Below are 26,559 nucleotides of genomic sequence, written 5' to 3' on the forward strand. Positions count from 1 at the left end.
ATGGCCAAAATAAATCAAAAACAGGAGCTTCAGATAGTTCACTTCTTGTGAGGAGTGTGGCTCAGAAGTAATCGCCATAACTTGGATTGAATACAAGTTGCACACTCACGTATTTCAGAGACTATGGGCGACTGAGATGATACATGTATGATACTCTCAGCTTCGTTAGGATCAGAATCACAATTGGGAATAAAGGAATAGTAAGGTTGGCTCTCTAGACTGAGGCTTTTGGGAGGTGAGTAATTTCACACGCAACCCAGTCAACTTTTGCTAGCAACAATTTCAGAAGTCCATTATGGTAGTCAATTTTCTTCTCCATTGACTCAGAGCTTTTTAAGACTTAGCACACTGGTGTTGATGGCAGTCAAGGAAGTTTCATATAACAAATTTGGTGGAAATGAATTACCAAAAGAGGGTATTGGAGTAGGTTTGGCGAATGAGGCCACAGATGAGGATGAAGAGACAGAAGAATTGTGTGCATCAGGGTACAGTATAGGAGAAGGTTTGAGAGAGGGTTTTGTGGTACAATCTGCTGGTTGAGTTTCAGCAACAATGGCCATAGGAAAACCTAAAAGTTGAGAACAGTCCTACGATTTGTCCCGGGTGGATTAGCCGGAGGAACCAGGAAGGAGGGTGTAATAGATTCACCTTCCTGACTCGTCGATTGTACGACAAAGGAATCTGAAAATGATCAGAGGCATGTACGGTACTTGCACTCTGATCTGTGGTATTATAGGTGCCATTGCATTCGGAGTTGTGTAAACTTCCTGTTCAGTGTCTATGACTGTTGGTGTAAGACAGGTGAGAAGTGTTGGGTCCGATAGGTGATTTTCCCCTTCTATGGGAAACGGCAGTATGGCTAACACAGGCCTTTCCAAGTCAGGAAGTGTACCGTCTGTCGGCATGACTCGAGGTATACTGATCTTTATCGGTTGGCAAAATGTCCTAATATCATTACCTTTAGGTTTAGTAGATTTACTTGCAGGCAGCGTCTGGGAAGCGCTGAATTTGTGAGGCTGGTCTTGTGACATGGCAGGTTGGACAACGGAGTGCTCGGAGATAGTAGGTCTGCTTAATGGCATCTCAGACGTGAGAGTGTATGCTGCCATTGTTCACGTCTTCGCTTATTAGGGCAAAAGGAAAAGATTTGTAGTAACGAAAATTAGTGCAAGACAGAATTACACAAACACACAAAGGAACAGAGAGAAAGAAAGAATAGTTGGGACAGGTAATGACCAATACAAAAATCAAAGACTTTAAGTAACCCAACAACCGGCACCGGCGCACCACCGAACAGCAGAACAACACTCGCCACTGCACTCTCCTGCTGTACTGTCCCTGATTTTGAGGGACCGCTGGGAGATGTGGGCGTGGCCCGATACACTGTAAGAGAAAAGACAATCATTTTTGCGAATATGACTTGATATAAGTCCAAAGTCAAATTATACCATCAGCATGCTGCTTCCAAAGTTCAAAGTCCAAAGTAAATATTGCTTGTTTGGTGGGAGATTGCAAGAAGTAGTCAAGTGTAGCTGGATACTGGAACAAGCAGAAAGACAGGCTTGGAACTGCACTCTAAGGTGCACTCTCCTGATGCACGCGCATTCCTGATTTGGAGGGAACGCTGGGAGATGTGGGCGTGGCCTGATACACGCTTCCAAAGTTCAAAGTCCAAAGTAAATATCGCTTGTTTGGTCAGAAATAGCAGGAAGTAGTTGAGTGTAGCTGGATACTGAATCGAGCAGAAAGACAGGCACAGAACAGCATTCGCCGGTGCACCCTCCCGATGCGCGTTTTGGAATTTTTGCTGTGTGAAATGATTGTGGTTTTCTCTCTCAGAAAGTGATCTCTGCTAAACAGGCCACACTTCCAAAACACTCCATGCTGAAAAGTATAGACTGCACATGTATACTTTGCCAGGCCCTGTCTATTTACACACCCGCTGCTGCAACCTGAATTGGAAACATGGCGGCTACAGAGTAATGTCCCTTCCTAAAACAGCCTGCTCAATCAAAATGAATATGACCAGCCAAATGCTGCCTTTAAAAAATTATTGCAAAAATGAAAAATAGAATTGTATTCTGTTAGTATTTCTATAAATCACCCCTAAAATCAAGGCTTCAGCTCCTAAACAGCATCAGAAAGCGTACCAGTGCCTCCTGAAGACATCAAGAAGCAAGTCCCTTACATAGACAGGCGAGTCTGGCTGCCCGAACTCGATTACCTGAATCGTGCTTAAGTTAGAGAAATCCTTCAATTCCTGAATATAGTTGAAAAGCACGCGATCATGGTTCAGACAAACATACTAGCCCAATCTTATTGGTGAATAATGTAAATACTTTTCAACTAACTGTGATGACTCCAAGCATGCCATCAGTTCTTTCTCTACCCCCCACCCTCCATATGTGGCCAGGGGACAGCAGCACTACCTGATCCTGACCCTGGGGGCAGCTATATGAGGGAGATTCACCTGGGTGAGGTAACTCCCAGGGAGAAACGATGAAATCAATGGAGGAAATCACATATCCTCCTTTTTCTTGAACGTGTGCTTCCCCATTTCCCCATGTCTTAATGACATGTTGTTACCCGCATTTCCCAACTCAGTGTAAGGTTGGTGTGTCTAATACCAAACTCCCACTAGGGAGAATATGCGGGGCACTGAGATGAGGAAGAGGCAGGGAGTAGTGAGGATTACTCTTCAGGTAGCTCGATTTCCATCTCCGCTGAGTTATCTAAAACCTAACTTGTCATTTAGAACTACTAGGAAACATTTTTCCAACTGTGTATATAAGTCACCAAACTTCCCATGTAAACCCCCTGAAAATGTCTTTCCAACCTCTGCACAAAAGTTGTCAAGCTTACTATCTAAACCCTTGAAGACCCATCCTCAGACTCATTTATCCCAAACTGACTTCCCTTTTTCTAATGCTGGACGATGAGTCGAGTATTGAAGATCACAAAAGGCCAGGAACACACGCTGCGTTCTAGTCGTTGCAAGCACATATTGGCAGTTGGGACATTTAAACAGGGAGATCAGCTGATGAAGCAAGCCTGCCCAGAGATTTCCTGTCCAAACGGTGCTGACCGAGGGACTGCCAAGTGTAAGCGAGGTCCATGGAGCCAATTGGTTCATGAGAGGGAGACAGACTGTAGAGTCAGGTAAGCTGCGGGAACGCCACAGCAGAAAGGACGGCTTCCTGGCATGCAGCTATACCGGAGAGCAGCTTCTGTGCTACTGGAGCCCAGGGGAACGTGCAGCAGACAAGCTAAAGCCGCAAGAAGGATGGGAACCCAATGCAGAGGCACTGAGCCCAAAACAAGCAAGCAGGGCACCGACAGGCTGCTGCAGGGTCACCGCGAAAGGGCCAATTCCTGCTACAGTAATGCGGTGAGTCCGCCCAAGGCAAGAGGGGACACCGGGGCATTCCGAAAATGGTATCAAAAGAAAACAGAAGTAAGTGATATGAATGAGATGGAACAAAGAGTGCCATCGGTCTTAAAGAAACAAAACCGTAAGTTTGCAAGTGTGCATATTACGCATATATAAAGCCCTGGCAGGAGAGTATACCAGGCAGCCCTACATTTCAGAAGTGCATATAAAGAAAGTCTTGGCTGGAGAGTATACCAGGCATTTCAAGTCACAAGTATATGAGAACAAGTGGTTTGCATACAAATAAAGCCCTGGCAGGAGAGTGAACCAGGCATTCACAAGTCAGAAATGTTTTCATATAAGGCACGTCCTGGCAAGAGTGTGCCAGACAAGGTTAAGCTGGACAATATAGGAGATAAACAAGGAGTGTGAGTGAAACATATGCAGGAGTGGAAGAAGCCTGGCAGGAGAGTACACCAGGCCGTCTACTAAGATTCAGATTGTCAATCAAGTTACTTTGTATACTAAATCTGTTGATTTAAAGAAACTCAAGGAACTGCTATTGAGTGAAGAGAAATTGAGGGGAACGGAATTACCCTTTTGGAACTTTGACCTGTATCCTCCTGGAATATTTGTGTTGGAGTTGAACATTTCTTTTTTTGAACATTTGTACACTTCAAGCCCAGGGACATTTCCCTTTCACCTTACAGTTGATTTTAGAATGTGATGGTCAGAATAGTACTTTGGATACAGGACTGGTTGATTTAGACATCTTGGCAAAGGACTGACTCATTGGTTTTGTTTTGATACGGAAAATACCTCTTGCAGCAGGGACAGAGAGGCATTTCCCAAACCCACTTTTGTTTAATAAAATTCTATGGCCAAAATCATGGACCCACTGTATCCGAGGTTCATTCCTGTCGCCACACATAACACTAAGAAAAAGGTAAAAAGGTCAAGACAATCACAAAAAGAACAATATTGTACAATGGCTGTCTTATAATGAACAATGATGTACAGTACCTGCGCTAGAAACATATCTCGCTTTTTGGCGATGTAATCTTTTAAGGAATCTTTGTCACCAGGGCAACCTTCGAAAGAACAAACATGTTTCTGTAATCAGCCAAAGATTTTTCCTTTCTTTTTTTGTGTGCACGTTAAGCACAGGAAATTATAAAACAATCATGTAATTCAACAGTATAACAATATACCCTCACCCGCTCCCCCCTACCATCCCAGATGCAGATGATCACATGACTTTGTGATGTGGATCGACCTCTTAGTACATACAACTCTACCTTGCATTTAGACAGTTTCAACACAGAAACACAGTCCCAAACAAATTCCTGGGGGGTGCCCCATCGGATACCACACTTTGTGCATAGATAACCCACACCAAACATATCCACGCAAATGGCTCACTTCCCTACAAGGCAGAACATCATGGAGCAGTCATATGATGCTTTCCATCTCATATCGCTCTTGTCTGATTTAACCATTCTTTTTCACCCGGAAGAGTATCCCTCTTCCATACAATGGTCAAACACGCCTAAGCATTATACAAGGAAAAGGAAGCCATATGTATGTGGTAGGGACCTCCACCTCTCCCCCATCTCCTCCACACCAAACAACACCAACATTACTTCCTAAACTCTATGAACCCCATCCAAATCCCTTATCCAACCAAGCACCTCTTTCCAAAAACATTGAACCTCATCATACGGCCCCCACAAGTGCCAGTACGAGGCTCTATTCCTACAGTTCCGCCAACACCTTGGGTTTACCTTGGGTAGCATACCGGCACCGTTGTTACCGAACCGGCAGCCTCGTAATGAGGCCCAATATGTTCTTCAAATGTATCTACCCTCTCTGAAGGGTTCCCTTCAACTTATTCGACATAAGTACTCATTCGAGTTGTAAATACTGTGTCAAATCTCAGGAATGTGTCCCATCTCCCCAAGGGGGAGCGCCCACATGAGGCTAGGGAGGTGAGCTTGCTGCGCAACACTTTCCCCAGGGGTTGAGGCAGGTGGGACCTCACCAGGAAAGGCTCCCCCTTTGGGGACAAGGACTCCCATTCCTGTGAGGAACCTCCTAAAATACATCCCAAGAATAACTATTTGAATATACCTTAAGAAGACTGGTATGAAGAAAATATCAATATGTGTTAGTATCAACAGGAAACTTTAAAGGAGAAAAACTATGTAACTTAGGCGAAGAAGAGGATATGGAGGCAAGGAGAGAAACCACCTGACACAGAGAGGGGGAAACACACGCTGGTGAAGTCCCACAGCTACATCATATACAAGAGGGGAGGAGAGTGGCTTCAAAGAGAAAACGTGAGTTACAAACGGGTAGGATATCTACATGCAGAGGATGCCATATAGTATAGGGAAATACAGGCATTTCTTTTCCTTTGATTAATAAAGAAGAATGAAATGTCTTATCTGATACCGCGTCCTTCATCTGACCCACCACAATACATAAAAATGGACATAATTTTTGAGAACCACCCATTGCTTTTCCACATCACCCCTTAAATGTGTTAAACTTGCTCTCATTTGTGTAGCCTTATAATAGCAGTCCAGGTCCAGCAGACCCACCCCACCACAGTTCCTTCAGCAAAATGAAAATATTATGGACCACTCACTACCTCTCTCCCCACCCCTCCAAAGTAAACGCATAACCTTGAACTTCATTTCTCGGAATACCCTCTCCGGCACACTCACATGAAGCATCTGAAACAAATATAATACTTTGGGTAGGAAAGTCATCTTTATGGCATAAACTCGCCCATCCACGAAAGAGTAAGATGAGCCCAGCCATCTAATTAACAGAAAGGCTAGTCAGGAAGGCCGGCTAATTGGCCTCATATAGTTTCTCTACCATCCTCATAATCTCCCATCCCCCCAAATACTTCAGGCCATCCTGTGAATCTTAACCCCAAGCAATTCCAAGTCTTCAACATCCCCATCCACACCCAGCTCAAAGGGAAAATAACCAATTTTCCAGTACTTGCCTTAAACCTGGATAGGATCCATATTCTTGAATGACCTTAAATACCGCCGGGACATAACTGACAGGGTTACACAAATGCAATGAAATATTGTCAGCCCATAAACCCAATTTGTACTCCCTTACCCCAACTTTAATCCCTTGTAACCCTGCTGCACCTATCATTTTTACTGCTAAAGGCTCCAGTGATAGAGCAAAGAAGAGCAATGGCAAGGGACAAGCCTGCCTCGTAGCCCTCCTCAAATCGGATGAAGCCAAGCCTTTGACATTCACTACCACCTGTGCCTTTGGGTCCAAAATACAATGCACAGATCCCATTCAAAAGCCTACCTTCGAAACCAAAGCTCTGCAAGACTTCAAAAAGAAACATCCAATTTACTCAATCAGCATCAAGAGACAGAAACACAGGGTTACCCCACCTTACAGCTCACATGCTCCATTAAATTCTATTTTTTCCTAAATGTATCAGCACTTTGCGACCCCGAATGAAGCCCACTTGGTCTGTGTGCACCAAACGCAGCAAAAGTCCCTGCAGCCTAGAAATCAACATTTGCGAAAACATTTTCTCATCAACATTTAAAAGGGAAATTGGGTGATACAAAAAACCAACACGCAGGATCTCTGCCTTCCTTGTGAATAACAGATATTGGAGCCTTACTGAAGGACGGGGGAGCGAATCTTGTTTCCAGGATCTCATTAAAACATATCACCAAATGCGGGAGCTTCGCCTGGCGGCATCCTGGCAATCGCTGACCTGACTTCCTCAATGGAAATTGGGGATTCAACATGCAATGTCTCCTCACTTGCCAAGACCGGGAGAACAATCCCATCCAAGTACAACTGCACCATATCCAAACTCCCTTGTCCTTCGTTATTGTACAGCTCCCTATCAAAACTAGCAGAAACTGGCGCTATCCACTTGGGAGTAGCGAATACCTCACCCTCACCCTCGTGTATCCTATCCACCCATCTTTCCGCCCATTGTGTCCACAGCCTGGCTGGCAACATTGCATCCGGCTTGTTCCCTTACTCATAAAATTTGTGCTTAAGAAACTTGAATTTCCTGACCGTATCTCCCATACCCAACGACTTAAGCTCCATACGTTTCTGCTTGAGCTGCAAGAGTCTCCCCTCCATGTCCCCCACACCACTGTGGTTCCTGTCCTCCAGATCACATATCCCCTTTCGCAGAGAATCCTTCCATATGGCTTTCTCCCTTTTCTTCCTAGCTCCTTTTCCAGTGAGAAAACCCCTCCACGTCACTTTAGCCGCCTCTCACACTGTTTGAACCTCTACTTCACCCGTGTCGTTAAGGTCAAAATATTCTCTTATCGCCTTACCCAACTGCTCTGCGAAGACCAGATTCCTCCAGATGGAATCATTACGCCACCACTTAATATCCCATCGAGCGAGGTAAGAAATTGAAATATCCACAACTACCAGATCGTAGTTCGACCACCCAAGCGGTCTAACCTCACTGCCCAGGTACACTAATCTCAAATGACTTCCTTAAGAGCAAACCATTAATCCTAGTGTATGTACCATGACGGACAGAAAAGAAAGTGAAGCTTCTACACCGGGGGTGCACCTGTCTCCATACATCAGTAAGTCCCCTGCTGGAAATCCCCTGAACTGTGATGCCCCAAGGTCACTTGACTCCCTGCGTGTGTGCCTGTCCTTACTTGGATGGATCAGCCCATTAATTAAAATCACATCCAATTATCATCATTTTCCCGTTCTGCGGATATGGTCCAAAGCCTGCCCACAAAAGACGATCTGCTCCTGATTCGGGCCATGAACCGAAGCCACCACTACTCAGACCCTCCAAGTTCCCCCGCACAATGATCAGCCTCCCCTCCATGGATGTAATCACTTTTCGATTCACAAATGTGAATGTCTTGTGGAATAAAATTCCAACTACTTCCATTCTTAGTGATTTCAGAGGGACCCCCCAGCTCATGCCCACTAGAGACCCTACACTCCTCACCACCTTTATCCTTGTTGCCTGTAAAAATAAAATGTTCAAACCCGCTCAAAAGAATTTACATGATACTAATGTTCTCTTCGTAGGTGAGATCAGCCTCTTAACATTCAGAGACCCCACTCTCTGACTCCCCCCTTTGAACCCTCCTAATCCTGAAACTGTCATCCTATCTCTATACTTTCAGCTTTAAATCCTGACTCCACAAGTATCAAATGCAACCCACCACAGACCCAACAATGTAAATCGCCCAACATCACATCCGCCCATAAACCCCAACCTCCCCCCTTCCTGCCCCTCAATTGTAACTCCCCACAGCCAAAGATGAAACACAAACCCCCTGAGATGTACAGGTTATACCACAGGAACTAATCCCAACCTCTCCCCCTGCCAATCTTATACCATAACACTAATTCCCACAACTTTGGGTGTCTCTCTCTCTCTCATCGGAAACCCCACCCCTGCTCTCCACTACACCCCTATCGCTCGGTCATATTACGGTGCAAAAACCCCATATCCTTTCCCATGCGAGGGAGTACCCAATCTCATGAATTTCCATCCCTTTGCCCCCTTTTTCCTTTGCACTGGACCTCTAGGCAGATCACATTTGCCATCAAACCCATTGTTCAAAGCAGGCTGATCTCCAGGCAGTCCACCATTCTGAAGATTGTTTAACGCTTGGGCAGCTTCCACCGCAGTCGTGATACAATATTCATACCCTTCATACTCAAACATTAATGCAAAAGGGTGGGCCCAATGATAGCGAATCTCTTTGGAGGAAACCCAAAGTGTCAGTTGGTGGCAGCCCCTCCTCCTGGACAAGGTTATGATTTACAGGTCTTAATCGCATTCGCCCTCATACATGAACTCTTGCAGCGATTTAGCTCTGGCCAGGACTGCAGCTTTATTCACATAACGATGGAATGGCACCACTATTGACCTTGGACCTGCATTGGAGAGCTTGCTCCCTCTGAGAGCTCTGTCCATTTGCACTTCTTTTCCACCTTCCTCTTTAAAGAGTATGTTGACAACGTCCTTGATCTTCCTCGCCACATCCCCCAGTGTTTCCCCATCACGGGTACTCAGTCCCAGGACCCTCAAATTATTCCTCCTCTCCTGGTTCTCTAAATGGTATGGTATGGTATTGTTTATTTATAAAGCACCTATACACAGTCAAGTGTTTCAAAGTGCTCAAGGAGGATGAGAACATGGGGAAAAGTAAGTGAGTAAAATATATTTAACAGTTGAGACACAGCAAATAGGCCTGACAGCGATTCTGCAGTTTTACCAGTGCACTTAAGGGGTGAAGACAAGGGAGAACAGAAAGACGTTCTTCATGAACGGTGCATTCGGATTGTGCAAGTGCACAGATGGTCACAGCGAAGGGGAGGTCCAAGTGTACCTGGTCGGTGGAGACTGGGGTAAGTGCCGAGAGAGCCACTCTCTTGGGTTATTTCTCAAGTGCAGTGAAAGTCGGTGGGGTGTAGGGCCTTGAGGCAAGTACAAAAGAGGACTAGCAGGGGTGCCCAGGACCTGTGAGACTCTGAGGTACACCAGACGGCCAGTCAGGAAGCTGTAAGGAAGAGCAGGGAGAGAGGGAAAGAGCAGAGAGCTAGGTTAGCAGGGTAGAGGGAGACAGAAGGAAGAGGAGAAGAGGAAAGTCTTGAGGAGTTTCCGGAACTTAAGAAGATCAGGCTCAAGACGGAGGGCAGCATGGAGGCTATTCCAGAGGGGGGAACCTGCTGAGGATAAGGATCTCTCTCCAAATCTCTACTTGGTGAACCGGCTCACCCGCAGACGGTTGGAGGATGATGAGCAGAGGGCTTGTGAGGGACAGTATTTAGGAAGGCAGCGTTGCAGGTAGGTAGATCCCATGCCCCAGAAAGCCTTGTGGACAATGCAGAGGGTTTTTAACTTGATCCTTGCAGCCACAGGGAGCCAGTGAAGGGATTTCAGCGCCGGAGAGATGCAGCCCCTGGGCTTGAGGCCAAGGATAAGTCTTGCGGTTCTGTTCTGGATGTGTTGCAGAGGGCGCAGGGCAGAAGAAGGCAGGTTGAGGAAGAGGCTGTTGCAATAGTCCAGCCTAGAGAGAACCAGGGCTCTGGAGAGGGTGAGCCGCTGGGGAAAAGTGAGAAAGGTAGAGTACCTCTGAGGAGATGTAGCTGATAGTTAGACTTTTTAGAGCTGTCTGAAATGTGAGAGGAGAAGGAGAGAGTGGAGTCGAAAATGACCCCAAGATTTTTTACCTTGCAGGTGGGAATGGGTGCAGGACCAAGGGAGGCTGGCCAGAGTGAAAGTAATCCATCGTCAATAAGATCTCCTCTTCTCTAGCCTCCAGATCCGTGAGCCTCGCATCAAACTTCATTTCCACCAGATCCGCGCTGAGATGATTATTCTCCATGGCTTCCATTCACGCCTCCCTGCTGTCCACCTTTCTCTCAGATCAGCAACAGAGGCCTGTATATTAGCACGTAATGCCTTAATCTCCTGTAAAATACCACCAATAGCCTCTTTTGTGGCAAGAGTAGCATGTACTGTCTGTTCAAGTCCCTGCAGCTGCACCTGGTCACCCTTTGATGTAATCTCTGAGGTCCTTCTAAACCACTGCAGGGAAGAGACCACCCTCTCAGAGATCCAAAGATCGTGAGGTTCCAGTTTCCTGCCCAGTTCTATGGGGGCAAATGCTAGGGGCCACCAGTAAAGAGCTCAACAATACGAGCACTGCGTCTTGCTGAGCTCACCCTCCACAATAACTGAGCAGATGCACCAGTCCACACAGGGGGCGCTAGAGGGGTAGCTGGCATAGCAGGCCACCCCTCTGCCCCCTCTGCGTTAGGCTCACCTCCCCTCGCCTGAGGGGGGCGGAATGAGCGTGCCCGCCAGGGGCCGGCCAGAAACAGCAGGGCCTGGGCAGGCACTTAAAAAGCCTGGGCTGAGAGGGCCAGTTCTCTTTCCAGGCCAGGCACCAGCAGTACATTGTTTTAATTATCAGCAGCTGATCAGATGAAGAAACAGTTTTAGCGTTTAGGGGCTGATCATAGGACAGAGGGATTGCAAGGTAGGAGGGGAGTTGAGGGGGTTGGCGCCCGCCCTTGCCTGGAAGCCCTCACGGCCACCGGCACTTCCTCCAAGTGGCTGGTAATTTGTACTGTGTGCAGGCGATAAAAATACATTGCAGCAATTGCTTTTAAAGAATTGTCGGTGCTGTCCGGGAGCACAGGCTGATGGGCAGCCGTTGTGGAGTTGCGCATGTTTCTCATACAATTAGTGTGCACGGTTTTCGATTGTGTATGTTTATGGGGCTGTACATGGTGCAGACATTTTTTTAAGTGTGTACATCGCACTGTGGTTTAAAGCTACCCACTTCGTGGTTTAGCCAGGTTGCAACCATGAGATGATGAATTATCACCTTACATTAACTGCAAACATGAGCGGGCAGGTTTCAGAATGTGAAGGAACTGGGAGCCATTAGCTCCTGCTGGTAGACTGGCGGATCCTGTTTAACTTCATACCAACAGCAACCAGGAGCCACTTTTGGTAACCCACAATAACTAGAGTCAAATATAACATGAGGACAGAGCTATACAACATTTAAAGTTGAATGGTAATAAGTGATCAAAAATTGAGAGGCTTGCATCAATGTGAAAGCTGGATGTACAGAAAGTTATGCTCTGTGTTACTGGAGGGGTTTTAGGCGAGGTAGGACTAACATTAAAGAGGACGCACTGAAATTGGTGCAAATAAAGGGTGTATCCCTGTGTACTTTTGGGATGTGGCAATGGCAGCACGGTTATAAGTGGATCGGAATTAGGTAATTACAGTTTATAATATGCAGAGTTCTATACAGTAGTTGAAGGGTAATGAATATTGGATAAAATGATAGGTTGGCGTCTTATGTGGAAGATATATTTGGGTACGTGTATGTGAATATGTGCTATGTACAGCAGTATGACGGTTTAAGGGAGATACATAACAAGGAGCAGCATTTACTAAGGCATTGTTGCACCTGTGCATCAAGGGGCTTGCGTCAAAATTGCGGTGAGCTGGGAGCGAGTTAGCAGTTTCATACGAACAGCTACCAGGACGCCGGCTGATGACAGGAATATGCACATTTTAACTCTGTGCGTTTGGGACTATCTATGCATAAGCATTCGTATAGATCAATACAACATGTAGGATCGGTGGGAATATATGGCGAACAAGTTTAATAAAGTTACTCACCGTAGTGACTACCTTACCCCTAGTCCATAGTCCCTTTTCCTCCATACTTGAGGGACATTCCGTCCTGTGAAACGGGCCCGGAGCACTTTTGTAAAAAAGCATCAAATTGAAAGTTTTTCCTTTTTCTCTTTTTACGCGGGGTACCGTACATGTCCGTAACCCTGCCTCCTTAGCTCTGCCCCGCACATTGATTGATTGATTGATTGATATTTTATTTCTATCGCGCTCGTACACAAGTGTTTCAGAGCGCGACAAGGCAAGGGAGGGGAACAGGGGAGAACAAAACATCGATCTTACTAGGCCCAGTGACATTGAGAACGCGCAAGTGCATGGGAGAGGGGGGAGGGGAAAAGTGCATGGAAGGCGGGAGAGGTGGAAAGTGTGAAGCAGAGGAGAAACAGATAAATAACAATAAATAAATAATAAAGGCAACAAACAGTGGTAATGCAGCCAGCAATTTGCAAGTGCTAGGTTTAAGGCAGCAGACAGGGTAGGTCTGATAAGTGCAGGAAGAAAAAGGGGGGGGGCTGTATGGGTACAGATACAGACTCCAGTGCAAGGGGTGGCCCGGAGGCAGTGCGGGAGGGTGGCAGGTTGAGCAGGTACCTGGGCCCAAAAGACAGAGGGTGGCCAGGTGCACGGTGCCAAGAGAGAACAGATCAGAAGGGGAGAGGGGGAGCGAAGGCAGAAGAAAAGAGGAAGGTCTTGAGGTGCTTCCGGAACAGATATGGTTCTCAAGTTTTAGAGTGGCAGGGAGGCTGTTCCAGAGGGAGGCCCTAGCCGAAGACAGAGATCTACCCCCAGCTTGTGTCTTAGAAAAACGACTGACCCTGAGTGAGTTGGAGGTAGAGGAGCGAAGAGCTCGAGAGGAGAGGTATTTGCAGAGGGATAGCTGAATGTATTTTGGACCCAGGCCCCGGAAAGCCTTGTGGACAATGCAGAGGGTTTTGAATTTAATCCTTGCATCCACTGGGAGCCAGTGGAGAGATTTCAGAGCTGGAGAGATACGATCCCAGGGCTTGATGCCAAGGACAAGTCTCGCAGTCCTGTTATGGATTAGTTGCAGAGGGCGGAGAGTAGACACAGGTAGATTTAGAAAGAGGCTGTTACAATAGTCCAAGCTAGAGAGAACCAGAGCTTGAGATACCATGAGCTTCTGGGGGAAGGAGAGGAAAGGCAGAGTACCTCTGAGGAGGTGCAGTCGGAAATCTGACTTTTTAGAGACCTCAGAGATGTGGGCGGAGAAGGAAAGGGTGGAGTCAAAGATGACCCCGAGGTTCTTAGCCTCGCAGGTGGGGGTAGGAGGAGGGCCAAGGGAGGCCGGCCAGAGAGTGGGGGGAAAGGATGGTGAAGGTGTGCCGATGAGGAGGATCTCCATCTTGCTGGCATTCAGACAAAGATCATTGGCGGCACACCAATCTTGAATGGCAGTTAGGCAATCAGAGATGAGAGAGGGAGAGGAGGTGGGAGAGGGCAGCTTGAAAATGAGTTGATTGTCGTCAGCGTAGCACTGGAAATTTGAGCAGAAAATGGCATTGCCCTTCAGTCCTTTTCTATCGCCAGGTCTGAGACCATTTAAGCAATAATAGAGGATACTTATTAGAGGAGACAGCGGGCGGGCGTGTGGAGGAAAGGGGACTATGGACTAGGAGTAAGATAGTCACTACTGTGAGTAACTTTATTATACTCCCACATCCCGTCCCCTTTCCTCCATACTTGTGGGAGATTTCCAAGCACTCCTTACAGAATAATGGGTAGATGGAACTCCTTTATTGAAAGAGGTTTTTAAGAACAGCTTGCCCGAACTGAGCATCAGCCCTGGAGCTCAGATCTAAGCAGTTATGTTTGAAAAAGCTGATGGGGAAGCCCATGTAGCTGCTTTGGCAATGGTTTCCTAAGGAAAATATTTTTGGAAGGCAATGGCGGCTGCCTTGCCACGCACAAGATGGGCATGAATTCCCTTCGGAGACTGAAGGCCCTGAACGGCATAAGCTTCAGAGAAACAGGAAGCAATCCATCCGGAGATAGTTGCTTTCGAAACTGGCTTTCCTTTCGGGTCTCCGAAGGTCACCAAGAGTTGGGAAGAGCTCCAAAGATTAGATGTTCTGTCCAAACAAAACTTAAGAGCTCGCCTTACATCCAGATTATGCAGAACCCTCTTGGCATCTGAAGCTGGTTCTGGAAAGAAGACTGGTAAAGAAATAGACTGGTTGAGATGAAAATCGGATACCACCTTTGGAAAGAAAGAAGGATTGGTCCGGAGGACAACCTTATCCTTGTGAAAGGTGAGAAATGGATGCTCTACCGACAAGGCCTGAAGCTCGATTACACGCCTTGCAGAAGTTACCGCAATCAGAAAAGCCATTTTCCATTAAATGACTTTCAAGTCTGCTGTAGCCATGGGCTTGAAGGGTTTATGGCATAAAGCAGTAAGGACCACATTAAGATTCCACGTGTCGATGTGGGTTGCGTACAGGTGGATATAGATGCAATAGACCTGCAAAGTGCCCTTTAGTGACAGGGTTTGTCAAAGAAAAAGAGCAAGAGTCCGTGGACAGGTAAGCAGCAATAGCCGACAAATAAGTCCTACAAGACAAGACATGCATGCCCGAAGCTGCCAGATGAGAAATGAAAGACAGGACTGTATCAATGACATTTGCTCCTATAATGAGACCTTGTAGAAGGCTTTTTTGCCGCCTGGATGATACACATATTATCCACGGACAAATTGAAGCTTTCTAAACATTTGACCTCATGCACCAGGCCGCAAAGCTGAATGATTGTGGGGAGGGGTGCCACATCTGCTGATCGCTCTGGTGAAGCAGGTCGGGAATCAGCGGAAGCCTGATCGGTGAGCAGACTGACAGATGCTGAAGCTCTGCAAACCAGAATCTGGCTGGCCACCATGGGGCTATGAACAGGATAGTGCAATTCGACATGTTCCTGAACTTGCATAACGCCCAGTGAATCATAGGAAGAGGCGGGAAGGCATAGGCCTTCATGTTGTGCCACATAATCACGAAAGCATCCCCCAGGGAAGAATCTCTGAGTATGTTCTTGGAAGCATAAGGAGGAAGTTTCCTGTTTGATGTCGTTGCAAATAGGACCACTTATGGAGTGCCCCAATGGTGAAAAAGGTCAGAGAGGATCTTCGTGTTCAGTTCCAACTCGTAGCTGATCACCGCTCACCACCTGAGAGAGTCTGCCGCCACATTGAGCTGGCCCAGAATGTGTACTGCCAACAGCCAAACATTGTGCTGAATGGTCCATTACCAAATCTGAATGGCTAGATCTACAAGAGGAGGTGACCTGTTACCCCCCTGCTTGTTGACATAAAACATGGATACCATATTGTGCGCGCGGATGCGGACCACCTTGTTCACAATCCCTGGCTTGAAAGCTTTGAGTGCCAGGAAAATCGCCAGAAGTTCCAGATAATTTATGTAAAATTGTCTGTCTTGCGGTGACCAAAGGTTGAAAACCTGAAGATGATCCATCGTCGCGCCCCACCCGATAAGGGAGGAGCCAGTCGTAATGGTCACCGGAGGGGGTGGCTCCTGAAAAAGCGCACCCACCGACAGATTGGTGGAAGAAGACCACCAAAGGAGATCTGACACCATGTAGGGTGGAACTGGGATCATTTTGGTGTCCGGGTCCACTGCCTGGAGCCAGGAGTTCCGAAGAGCCAACTGCGTAAGTCGCATCTTCAGACGCACCAGGGGAAGAGCAAGCACGCACGAGGCCATGAGGCCCAGAAGCCTCTGGAACCACCAGGCAGACATGCTCTCTGACTGAATGAAGATTTGACACGTGGTTAACAGATCCGCCATCCTGTCCACCGTCAAGTACACCCTGCAGTCGATCGTGTTCCAACAGAAACCCTGGATTATCAGGTCCTGAGAGATCGTCATGGAGGATTTCCGCCAGTTCACCGACAGCCCAAGACTGAACAGGAGCTGAAGGAGAGACTGAAGATTGCTCGAGGCTTTCACCGGACAGGGACTGCGCAGAAGCCAGTCATCCAAATATGGATACAAATGAATAACCTGCAGCCTTTAAAAAAAAACAATGACTGACATCATCTTTGTGAAGAAACGCGGTGCAGAGCTGAGACCAAAAGGGAGCACTCGAAACTGACAGTGCTCCTCTCCCAGGGAGAACCGCAGATATTTCCGATGCGGGCTCCAGATCAGGATATGCATATAAGCATCCTGAAGGTCCACAACGCTGAGCCAGTCGCCCTTCTGAAGAGAGAACTTTATTTGGCAGGGAGTAATCATCTTGAATTTCTCTTGGGAAGAGAAAGGTTGAACTGGAAAAGGTCTAGAATGGTGCGCAGGCCAGCCTGGTTGGATTTTGGCACCGTAAACAGACGAGAGTAGAAGCCCTCCCCTCGGTCCCCTAGGGGAACGGGTTCCACCACCCTGAGATCTAGAAGCTTCTGGACCTCGGTTCTGAGGGAGGACATCCCGAATGCTGAAAGGGAGGATTGAGGGGTGGGGCACGGAGGAGGGGCAAGCGGAAGCCTGTCCGAGCGATGGACAAAACCCACCGGTCATTGGTGACGGTTTGCCACACCTCCAGATGAGACGAGATTCGTTCTCCCACCAGAGTCTCATGCGAGCACCAAACAATATCATTTTGCAGACTGCAGAGAGACTAACTATCCCTGAAGTGGAGGCTGATGACCGAGAGAAAATAAAACAGCCACGTCGCGGAGGATCAGTCCTGCGCGAACTGCAATCGTGGAACCCTCTAAAGCCCGAAGATATAGGGACACAGATCTCTGACCTTTGACTGGGGCCTTCACAAACAGCGACAGAGACTTGGCAGTCTGCATGCTCACCTTAGTCTTGGAGAGCTCATCATCTGTCGAAGAATGAATTTGCCATCAAAAGGCAGGTCCAGAACTTTATCTTGGACCTCCTTCAAAAACTTTGCTGCATGAAGCCAAGCCTGATGAGGTTTCCACCCCCATGAGGCCACGAGCCAAGATGTCAACATGGTGCGCAGCAGCCTCTAACATATCCTGCGCCAACACCCTGGCGTCTGACAAGACGCCTTTAAAGTCTTCTAGCCTGTCAACAGGAATGAACTCCTGGAAGTCAGTCAAATCTCTCCACAGTTTCATATTTGCCACCGCCAGGTTGAGCTCTGCGTTGGCCTGACGCAATTGGCAAAAATCCTCTTGCCCAACAAATCGAGCAATTTCTCCTCCTTGGACAGAACTTGAGCCGCAGCTGCAGAAGAACAGAGGCCGGCTTAGATTGCAGAGTGGCGGCCGCTACCATCGTCGAGGACAAAAGCGGACATGACGCCAAGGCTACTTCCTCGGAGGTGTGAAGCCTGTAACCGGCGTCAATCCTTTTATTAATGTGCAGCCCGGTGTGGGGTTTTTCCCAGACCTTGCGGGCCTTGGCCAAGACATCACGCTGAAGGAACAGGCTGGTACGCTCCTGTGGAGACAAGTTTAGTGCCCCCGAAAACACCCCATCCATCCGAGCACGCAGTCATAGGAAGGGCGGAACGGATTCACATTGTCGCCTGGATAAGGTTGTCCACCAAAAAGAAGGTTCCCAGCACCCGCCGACGATAGCGTGGGTGTGAGGGAAGAATCCAAAATGGCCGCCGTAGACCACGCAGGAACGTCCGCCTTTTGTGAACTTCTGAGGAGAACTGCATCACATGAGTAGATGAGGCAGCTGACCCCACAGATTGGTCAGGGGACTTGACTGAAATTTTAGCCTTGCCACAAGGATCCTCGGCCTATGGGCCCTTGGATGTTTACTGGATATCCTGTCCCTGTCCCTCCGAGAAGGACGATCTGTAGGGTCGTTGAACGAGGAGAGCAGTTCCCATAGGAGTTGTACTTGGACCCGAAGCTCTGGGACCGCTGTGAGCAGACGCTAGTGCCAGGAGCAGGTCCACGCAGAGGCATTCCTAGGGAGGGGCTGAGGGGGCTATAGCCCTGGGTCTTTTGGTTGTAGCCTCGGATAGAAGCTCAGGGGTTACAACCAGAAAAGGCTAGCTAGCCCCCAGTCCCGACAGTCCCAAAATTAGTATAGCTCTGTATATTTTCCAGACCATGCAACACCCCTGTGTCCAGGTAGAAGCGGATATGCAAGACTTTCTATGAAGTGGTGCCTAAAGGTAAATGGCTGGCGGCGACTGGCAAAGGGCCACTTGCGTGGATGAGCGGTTAGGGTAAAAGGCCACCCGGGATGCCTGGGGAAGGCCGTGGGTCATCCGGAAGCAAATACGGGAGAGTATTTAAGTGCAGGTATCCCGCTCAACGAAGTCTAAAAGGTCCGGGACTATACTCAACACAGGGTGTGAGAGTTACTTCCAAAAAATATCAATGGGCCAACCAGTAAGTGGTAAGACCAGGAGTAACAGGTTTCCCAAGTGGTGGTATGGAGAGGTTGCTGTGCTTTGAGCGCTGGTTTGCTTCAGGAACGGGAGATTAGGCGATAAAGACCCATTAGATCTTGCTAAGGATGGGGTTTCACCTGGCTGAAAAGGACAACTAGGGGTTTCTGAGGGCTATGTTCGGAGCACAGGAAAGGTAAGAAGGCTCATGAAACCTAAGAGAGTAGGGCAACAGGTTGCTACATAGTGGGGGCATTGGGGGACGTGGGGGCCACCCCCAAAGTGTGGCTGAGTTACAAGGGCGGTCTTAGAGAATGAGGCACGCTGCGGTCTTGCCGCAAGCTATAGCCGCTGGCTGCATCAGCCAGGATGCAGGGAGACAGGCACTGATATCACTAGGGACGGCTGGGACTCCTCAACAACTGATGCAGTGGCCTTCTTTGCTCCATTGAAACAATATGGGAGTGACTGAACTGGCAGTCGTATACCAGGGCTGGCCGTTCTCACAAGAGCGGAAACCGAAGCGAGGACGCTCCGCGGTTTTAAAATGAAATGCAATGGAAGGGACTGAACTGGCAGTCGGATACTAGGGCGGGCAGTTCTTGCAAGAGCGGAAACCGAAATGAGGAAGCTCACCGGTTTTAAAAGTGGATTGATGTAACACAGAATTGGCAGAGCCATCCAGAAAAAGGATTTTTGGGCCAGGCATACTTATGGCCTGAGCAGGGATAAGACCGTCTGTTATGATTACTTCAAGAAAGTAACAATGTGTTTTTTCCAGTAAAATGTGTTTTTCCAATCAGAAAAAGGTTGCGGTCTTATCTCATTATTGAGGAACAAGGTGTAGGATGTATTCCTGTGCTTGGGGTGCCACGGTAGGGGTTAGCCCTGCTATGCATGCAGGACACCAATTCCCTTTGTGTCAGCCTTTCCGTTCACACAACAACCCACTAGGGAGGCTGTTCCTCACCCTATCGGTCTAGAAAAATGGACACCACTCACGATTGACGGCAAACGTATTTTGGTGGCCGAAGGCCAACCGTCTCATGTGCATAACAATAGAAATACAGGTTTCCGAGTTTGACCAATGAGCGGCCATTTTGATGTAACAAGGATTGCCATTTTGTTTTCTAACAATTGCTCATTGCTTTCGGTTCAAATTGCTTAGCAGCATATTTTCTGCTTACACTGCTCGACTGTTAACATTGTTGTCTGAAAGTGAAAGGACAAGGCCGCAGGGCCGCGAGGCTAATAAGAGTTCGTAGAAACACAACGTAGGCAGCTCCGGTGAGGAATGCCCGGCTCCCTCCCGAATGTAGCCTTGAAGCAGAGCCGCAGGGCATTTAATCATTTCACAGCTGCCAGCCAGTCTCGTTATATGGTAGAATATGTTAGAATAAAGCAGCTAAAGGCTTTAATTATGTTCTTCTTACGGCCCCCCTTTTCCGAGCCCTGTAAAGCGTGTTGGCTCCCAGGACACGAATAGCACCTCGTAGATAGCAAGGTCTGGAATGTGACTCTTCCCCCGTATGTAGCTTGCTTACAAGAACAGAAGCACTGTGTTCTGTGCAACAAAGAAAATATGTCTCCGCACTTGCAAGGTTGCATATTGTTACTAGAATAGATATTTGAAGGTGTCATATTCATCGAAAGTGTCCATCATCAAACCGAGTTCAAACAAACCCAATAAAGGGGGGTGTGTTAGGATGTGCAGTGTTTCCTATGTTTACCTGTTAAACCATGAGTGTATAATATTTCCTTCACTATGTCTATTGTCACTTAGATACTATAGAACATAGAACTGCATCTTATGTAGCAGGGTTCCAAGGAGAGCCAGTGAAGAAGCAGGGCCTTAGTGGGAAGATTGTACTCCTCATGCTGGGGGTCGTCTTATGTCATCAACTTGCAAATAAAAGGTTCTTTACCTTTAAACTACTGGTTATGTGAAAGCCTCCCTTTGTACATAACATTTGGCGACGAGGATTTTGACTCTGACCCGGAGGACGACCCCCAGCGCCTTTTCTACAGATCTAGTGTGCTAGCTGTGGAGCGGAGCCAGTCTGACTTGCCTGAGGGAGGGCCTTTTTCAGTGGATTATTGACAAATTTGCCGTAAAACTCCACTGTCTTGCACTTATTTCATGCACTTGATTTGACCCAGCATTAAAATTTCTACAACATCGGGCAATGTGCCCTCTCACACCACACTCATTGCATATGATATGAATAGCAAAGCAATCCTTATCCGAGGCTATATGCGACAAGCTTCCACATCTAAAGCATCTTCTCCCTGGAAAACCTCTGGATTGTCCTGAATCCCTAACCATCTTGAAAGAATTCATGTCTTTGGGAATCCCTCTGCTATCTTTTGCAGGAACCCATTGACGCCATCCGGTCTGTTCTCTTCGCTCCTTTTAGCATTCTGCGAGGCACGTCTTGGATTCCACGTACTCTGCCTCTGAACAACCTTTGACACCTTCAGCACTGAACCCTGACTCTCATCCAACTTGGGTTTACCATTGTTCACAGTATCCGATTGAAGAACTTCAATGCACTTATCTGTGTGTTCCACCATTTTCGCTATCTCAATTGCTCGATCCAAAGTGGGGTTCCTCTCTTTCCATAGTTCTTTCCTAATACTGTCATTGGACAGTATACCATATTTTGAAGGAGGCAGGCCTCACCGTTGCCTTGGAAAAATGTACTTTTAAAGCCAACAAAGTGGTGTACCTGGGTCATGAGATCACTGGGGAAGGGGTTAGACCCAAGGAGGAGGCTATTGAGGCCATAAAAAGAATGGAGGAGCCTAAGTCTAAAGGGGACATACTATCATTTTTGGGACTGGTGGAGTTTTACGGCAAATTTGTCAAGGGGTTAGCAGAAATGTCGAGGAATATGAGATTTCTCACTCGCAAGGGAGTCGTTTTTAAATGGTGTGACCGGTGCAAGAAAGAATTTTTGATGATAAAAGAGGCTATTGTCAATGCTCCCATTTTGAAAATATTTGAGGAAAGTAAACCCACATTGCTTTTTGTTGATGCCAGTGATTATGGTGTTGGGGCTGTTCTGATGCAGGAGGATCAGACAGGTTTACAGACTGTGGCTTTTGCGTCCAGGTCTTTGAAGGGCCCAGAATCTAGATATTCAGTTATTGAGAAGGAGGCTCTAGCATGCGTTTGGGGTGTCGAGAAATTTAAAAGATTCTTGTGGGGGAGGAGTTTCACCATTTGCACTGACCATAAACCCTTGGTTGGAATTTTTACGAAAGGTGGTTTGGAGGGAGTGTCAAGACGCATTATGAAATGGGTCACGGCATTGCAAGGGTTACAGTATACCATGCTCCACGTAAAGGGGGAGGTTAATGTGGTTGCAGACGCCTTGTCTAGATCTGTCCAGAGGGAAATTTCTGACGATAGTGACTTTACAAGTTCAGAGGAGAGTGCAGAAATATTCCAGGTGCATGAAACATTAAAGAAAAGTGAGTGGGATGTGTCTTGCACGGAGGATGTTGTATATCAAGGAGTACTTACTCTGGTTGCAGAAGGTAAAATTAAGAGCCACAGGGGCGAGATGAATGGTTTTGCCAAAGTGAGGGAGGAGCTATGGATTCAGGATGGTTATTTATACAAGGGTCACCAGATGGTTGTGCCAGTCGGTATGAGGAAGTCTGTCTTGGAGTTGGCCCATGTTGGGCATTTAGGTCTGGCCAGGACGAAGGGACTTGTGAGGTCTGAATTTTGGTGGCCTGGTATCGACAAGGACATAGAGGAACAAGTCAAAGACTGTGTGGAATGTATTGAGGGAAACAAAGGCTTGAAAGTGCAAAAAGTTCCCATGGTAGTGAGGGAGTCCCCGCGTGTCCCTTGGGACGAAATTGCGTTGGATCTCCTCGGTCCATTTAATATTGGTGGTGGCAGAGATAGCTACCTATTAGTAGTCATGGATTTATTATCAAAATGGCCGGAGGTATGTGTACTCAAGGACATATCCAGTAGTAGTATAATCAGATTTTTGGAACAACTGTTTTGGAGAGAAGGGTTTCCAAGAAAGTGTTTGTCTGACAATGGGACCCAACTTGTTTCCAGAGAGTTTAAAGAATTCTTAGAGAATCATGGGATTGAGCAGGTGAATACTTCTTTATATCATCCCCAGAGTAATGGGTGTGTGGAACGATTTAATAGGACTCTGATGGAGGCTATTAGGATAGCGGTGGCTACTGGAGGAGATTGGGTGAGAACAGTGATGGAACGCACGTTCCAGTATAGGCTAACTACCCATAGTGTCACAGGCGTGAGTCCATTTGAGATCTTGAGAGGAAGAAAACCAAATACTCATTTATGTCCAGGTTGGATGGGCAAATCAAAAATGGTGGATGTGGATCTAGAGAGTGTAAAAAGGAGAATTTTTGAAGCTGGAGTTAGATCCAAGGAGAGGTATGATCAGAAGAATTGTTGTAGGGAACTCAAGGTCAAAGAGGGTGATTGGATTAAAGTCAAGCTCCCCACCAAAGTTCATAAAGGAGCCTCGTTGTTTTCTGAACCCAAGCAAGTTGTGAAAGACTTGGGTTCGTCAGTGTTGGTCAAAGGAGGAGCTATTTGGAATAAGGAAAGGGTGGCTTTTCCGTTTCAATGTTAATTTGTCTTCAGTTAGTTGGAGACAGGGACTTTCTTGTGACTCTACCTAATCAACCACTAGATGTCACATATCTATGCTCTTGATTTGTGCCAGGACTTGCAGCGCATCCAATGTTTTACCTGTTAAACCACGAGTGTATAATATTTATTTTACAGGTTTCAATTTCAGTTGTTCAATATGTGTTTTACAGGTTTCAATTTTAGTGGGTCCTAACCCACACAGTTACTTGTTATGTTTAAGGAGGAGAGGTGTTAGGATGTGCAGTGTTTCCTATGTTTACCTGTTAAACCATGAGTGTATAATATTTCCTTCACTATGTCTATTGTCACTTAGATACTATAGAACATAGAACTGCATCTTATGTAGCAGGGTTCCAAGGAGAGCCAGTGAAGAAGCAGGGCCTTAGTGGGAAGATTGTACTCCTCATGCTGGGGGTCGTCTTATGTCATCAACTTGCAAATAAAAGGTTCTTTACCTTTAAACTACTGGTTATGTGAAAGCCTCCCTTTGTACATAACAGGGTGTTAAACATGTCACAGCTGATTGTATGATATGCATTTTGTATACATGTAACTGATGTATGTAACCCGCTCTCTTGCGTCCCTCGAGGTCTAGAGATACACGTCGACCAAATAAGACTATTTGCTTTGCAATTAACCATAGCTTTGGGAATACAACCTCGTGTCTGGCGTATCTATCGTGTGTGGTGACTTGCCTTGTTTCCATGACGGGAGGGACCCCTAGGGGCCCCTTTCAACCCCATCCACCAATTCGGGCAATGTGTTTAAACGACATGTATTCACGTCACTGTGTCCCTCACCGCCACTTACCTAGAGTTTCTCTCCCTAAGCATCACCCAGGGCATCACCACAGCCTCCTTTCTGCAGTTGCCAGACTGCGATGAGCGTAGCAGACCTTCAGAACACTTAGGGCTCAGCCATACCTGCCTAACCTCTGGGTTTTCCCCAGAGACTCCAGGTTTTTAGCCTCTTCTCCGGGTCTCCGGGGAAGACCCTGGAGTCTGCCGGTTTTTGGGTCCCATCCAATTGGCTACAAAAGACGCTGCCGGTAGCCAATCGGCTGGAGATGTGAGCGGGACCAAGAAGAGTGCAGACTGGAGCAAAATAAACGCGTAATACTGCTTTCAATTGAAAACAGTATTACCGCGTTTATTTTGCTTAAGCTTTAATTCTTTTTGGCCAGTATGCCTTATGTTTTAGTCACCCTAAATTGTAGGGCGACTAAAACATAAGGCAAACTGGCCAAAAAGAATGAAAGCTTAAGCAAAACAAACGCTGTAATACTGCTTTCAATCCAATGTCATGACACCGGATTGAAAGCAGTATTTAGCGTTTCTTATTTTTTCAGCTTTCATACTTTTTGGCCAGTTTGCCAGGGCTCAAGTCGAGGGTACACGCGGGTGGACTGAGTCCACCTGCTTTTCTCAGAGGGAAAACATTTGTATTGGTTCTTGGAGTTTAAAACATGCACACATTTTGACGTTTTCAAAAACACTATTTGAAGGAAATATCCTCTCTTGGTTTTGTGTGTGTTGTGGCCCCTAAGGACGACAGGACGCTTAGGTGGGTCTTAAATGTCTTTATTAATAAGACAAACTGGTGGGCATAACTCGCACTAGAGTAGGGCAGGGGGTTTACTCACAGTTCCAGTCTGGGCCTTCCAGTTACTTCACTGGAGGCAAGGTGTGCTCATGGATTGCACGCTGAGAGCTTCCAGGGCCCCCAGGTGGCCTCCTGTGGCCTTGGACTTATGTCCTGGAAGCTGGCACTTAGAGGGTTCTTTGTGCCTCCTTTATGATGGCTCTTCAATAAGAGCAGCGCTGGGAGCCGACCTGCTGGTCTGGCGCTCTGCCAGGATCTGGCGGCAGCGCTCTGCAACCTTTTCTTGGGAGCGCGGGCTCGTGAGATCTCGTTGCATCGAGATCTAGCGAAATCGCGCTCCCGCGATCACGTAACGTCCCCACAGTGTGTGTATTGCTTTTATGGCAGGCCTATGCCATTCGTCCTAAGCAATTTGGGTGGTTATGAACAGACAATTTAATTAAATGTATTGCATTCAACTGTAAAGTGCAAACTGAAAACGTGTTTCTAATGACAGCTACAACAACCGAGTTTACCTTTTTGGGGGGGTGTGGTCGGAGCCGTGTATAAAGGGGCGGAGTCTTGTGTGGCTGTGGGCAGTGCATAAATCTCAGGGTTTTTGATTTTCAAATGTATGCAGGCAAGGGCTCAGCCCCCGCCGTGCCCCCAATGCTAGGGGCACCGACGCCCACCAGCCACAGCACAAGGAGTCCATTTGTTCTCTCTGCGGACCAAAACGTACACTATCTCCTTGCACCGGTAGTATTTTCCAGCGTCCGAGTGCAGGCGCGTCCTTCCTCCTCCGAGCATGACTTCCATGCCTCGTGACTCTTGAACTTCATGGAGGATATGTCCCTTCACTCTCCGGGCTCATGCACCATCCCCAGAGATCCCGACTACTGCCACCGAGATATCCAATGTATTCAAGGTCTGCCGTGTTCAGTCAGGAAACTATAAATTGTATGTCAAGACTCAGAGGGTCTGATTATACTCATTTCTTCTCCTTACTTCTCGAGCAGCAACAAAAATAAACATAATGAAACAAAAAAATAACAATGAACTACATATCCCAAGAATAAAAGGTGAATCTGTAGTTTGTTTTTCATAGGCTTGTTTCAACATGTGTTTTTCTAGTCCAATCACTTTCAACCTTTCCACATAAACCCTGACAGCTTCTGTGATTCCTTCTCTTTCTTTACTGCTCGAGCAGCTGAGCTAAGTGCTTTTTTATAACTTTCTTGTAATTGTTGTGTGAAGGTGAGAGAACGTTAGTGTGATTGTGATTATATAATTAACACGACGTGCGCAACAGGGAGAAAACGCGTGGCGGAGCGTATCCGCATTAGTAATAGGGAACGCAACGGGGCG

At 47.1% G+C, this 26,559-nt stretch overlaps 1 protein-coding gene across 1 annotated transcript in view; it reads right to left on the minus strand.

The window, feature by feature from the left end:
* The window catches only part of CCDC38 (coiled-coil domain containing 38), a 1,810,821-nt gene that overhangs the window by 947,851 nt on the left and 836,411 nt on the right, over window positions 1-26,559 (minus strand). The window contains exon 7 of the mRNA XM_069629826.1: window positions 4,394-4,461. Within this exon, the coding sequence (XP_069485927.1) occupies window positions 4,394-4,461 (68 nt within the window). The remainder of the gene's footprint in view (window positions 1-4,393; window positions 4,462-26,559) is intronic.

The sequence above is a fragment of the Ambystoma mexicanum genome, chromosome 12, assembly GCF_040938575.1.
Source record: "Ambystoma mexicanum isolate Mex_15411 chromosome 12, UKY_AmexF1_1, whole genome shotgun sequence".
Lineage (NCBI taxonomy): Eukaryota > Metazoa > Chordata > Amphibia > Caudata > Ambystomatidae > Ambystoma > Ambystoma mexicanum.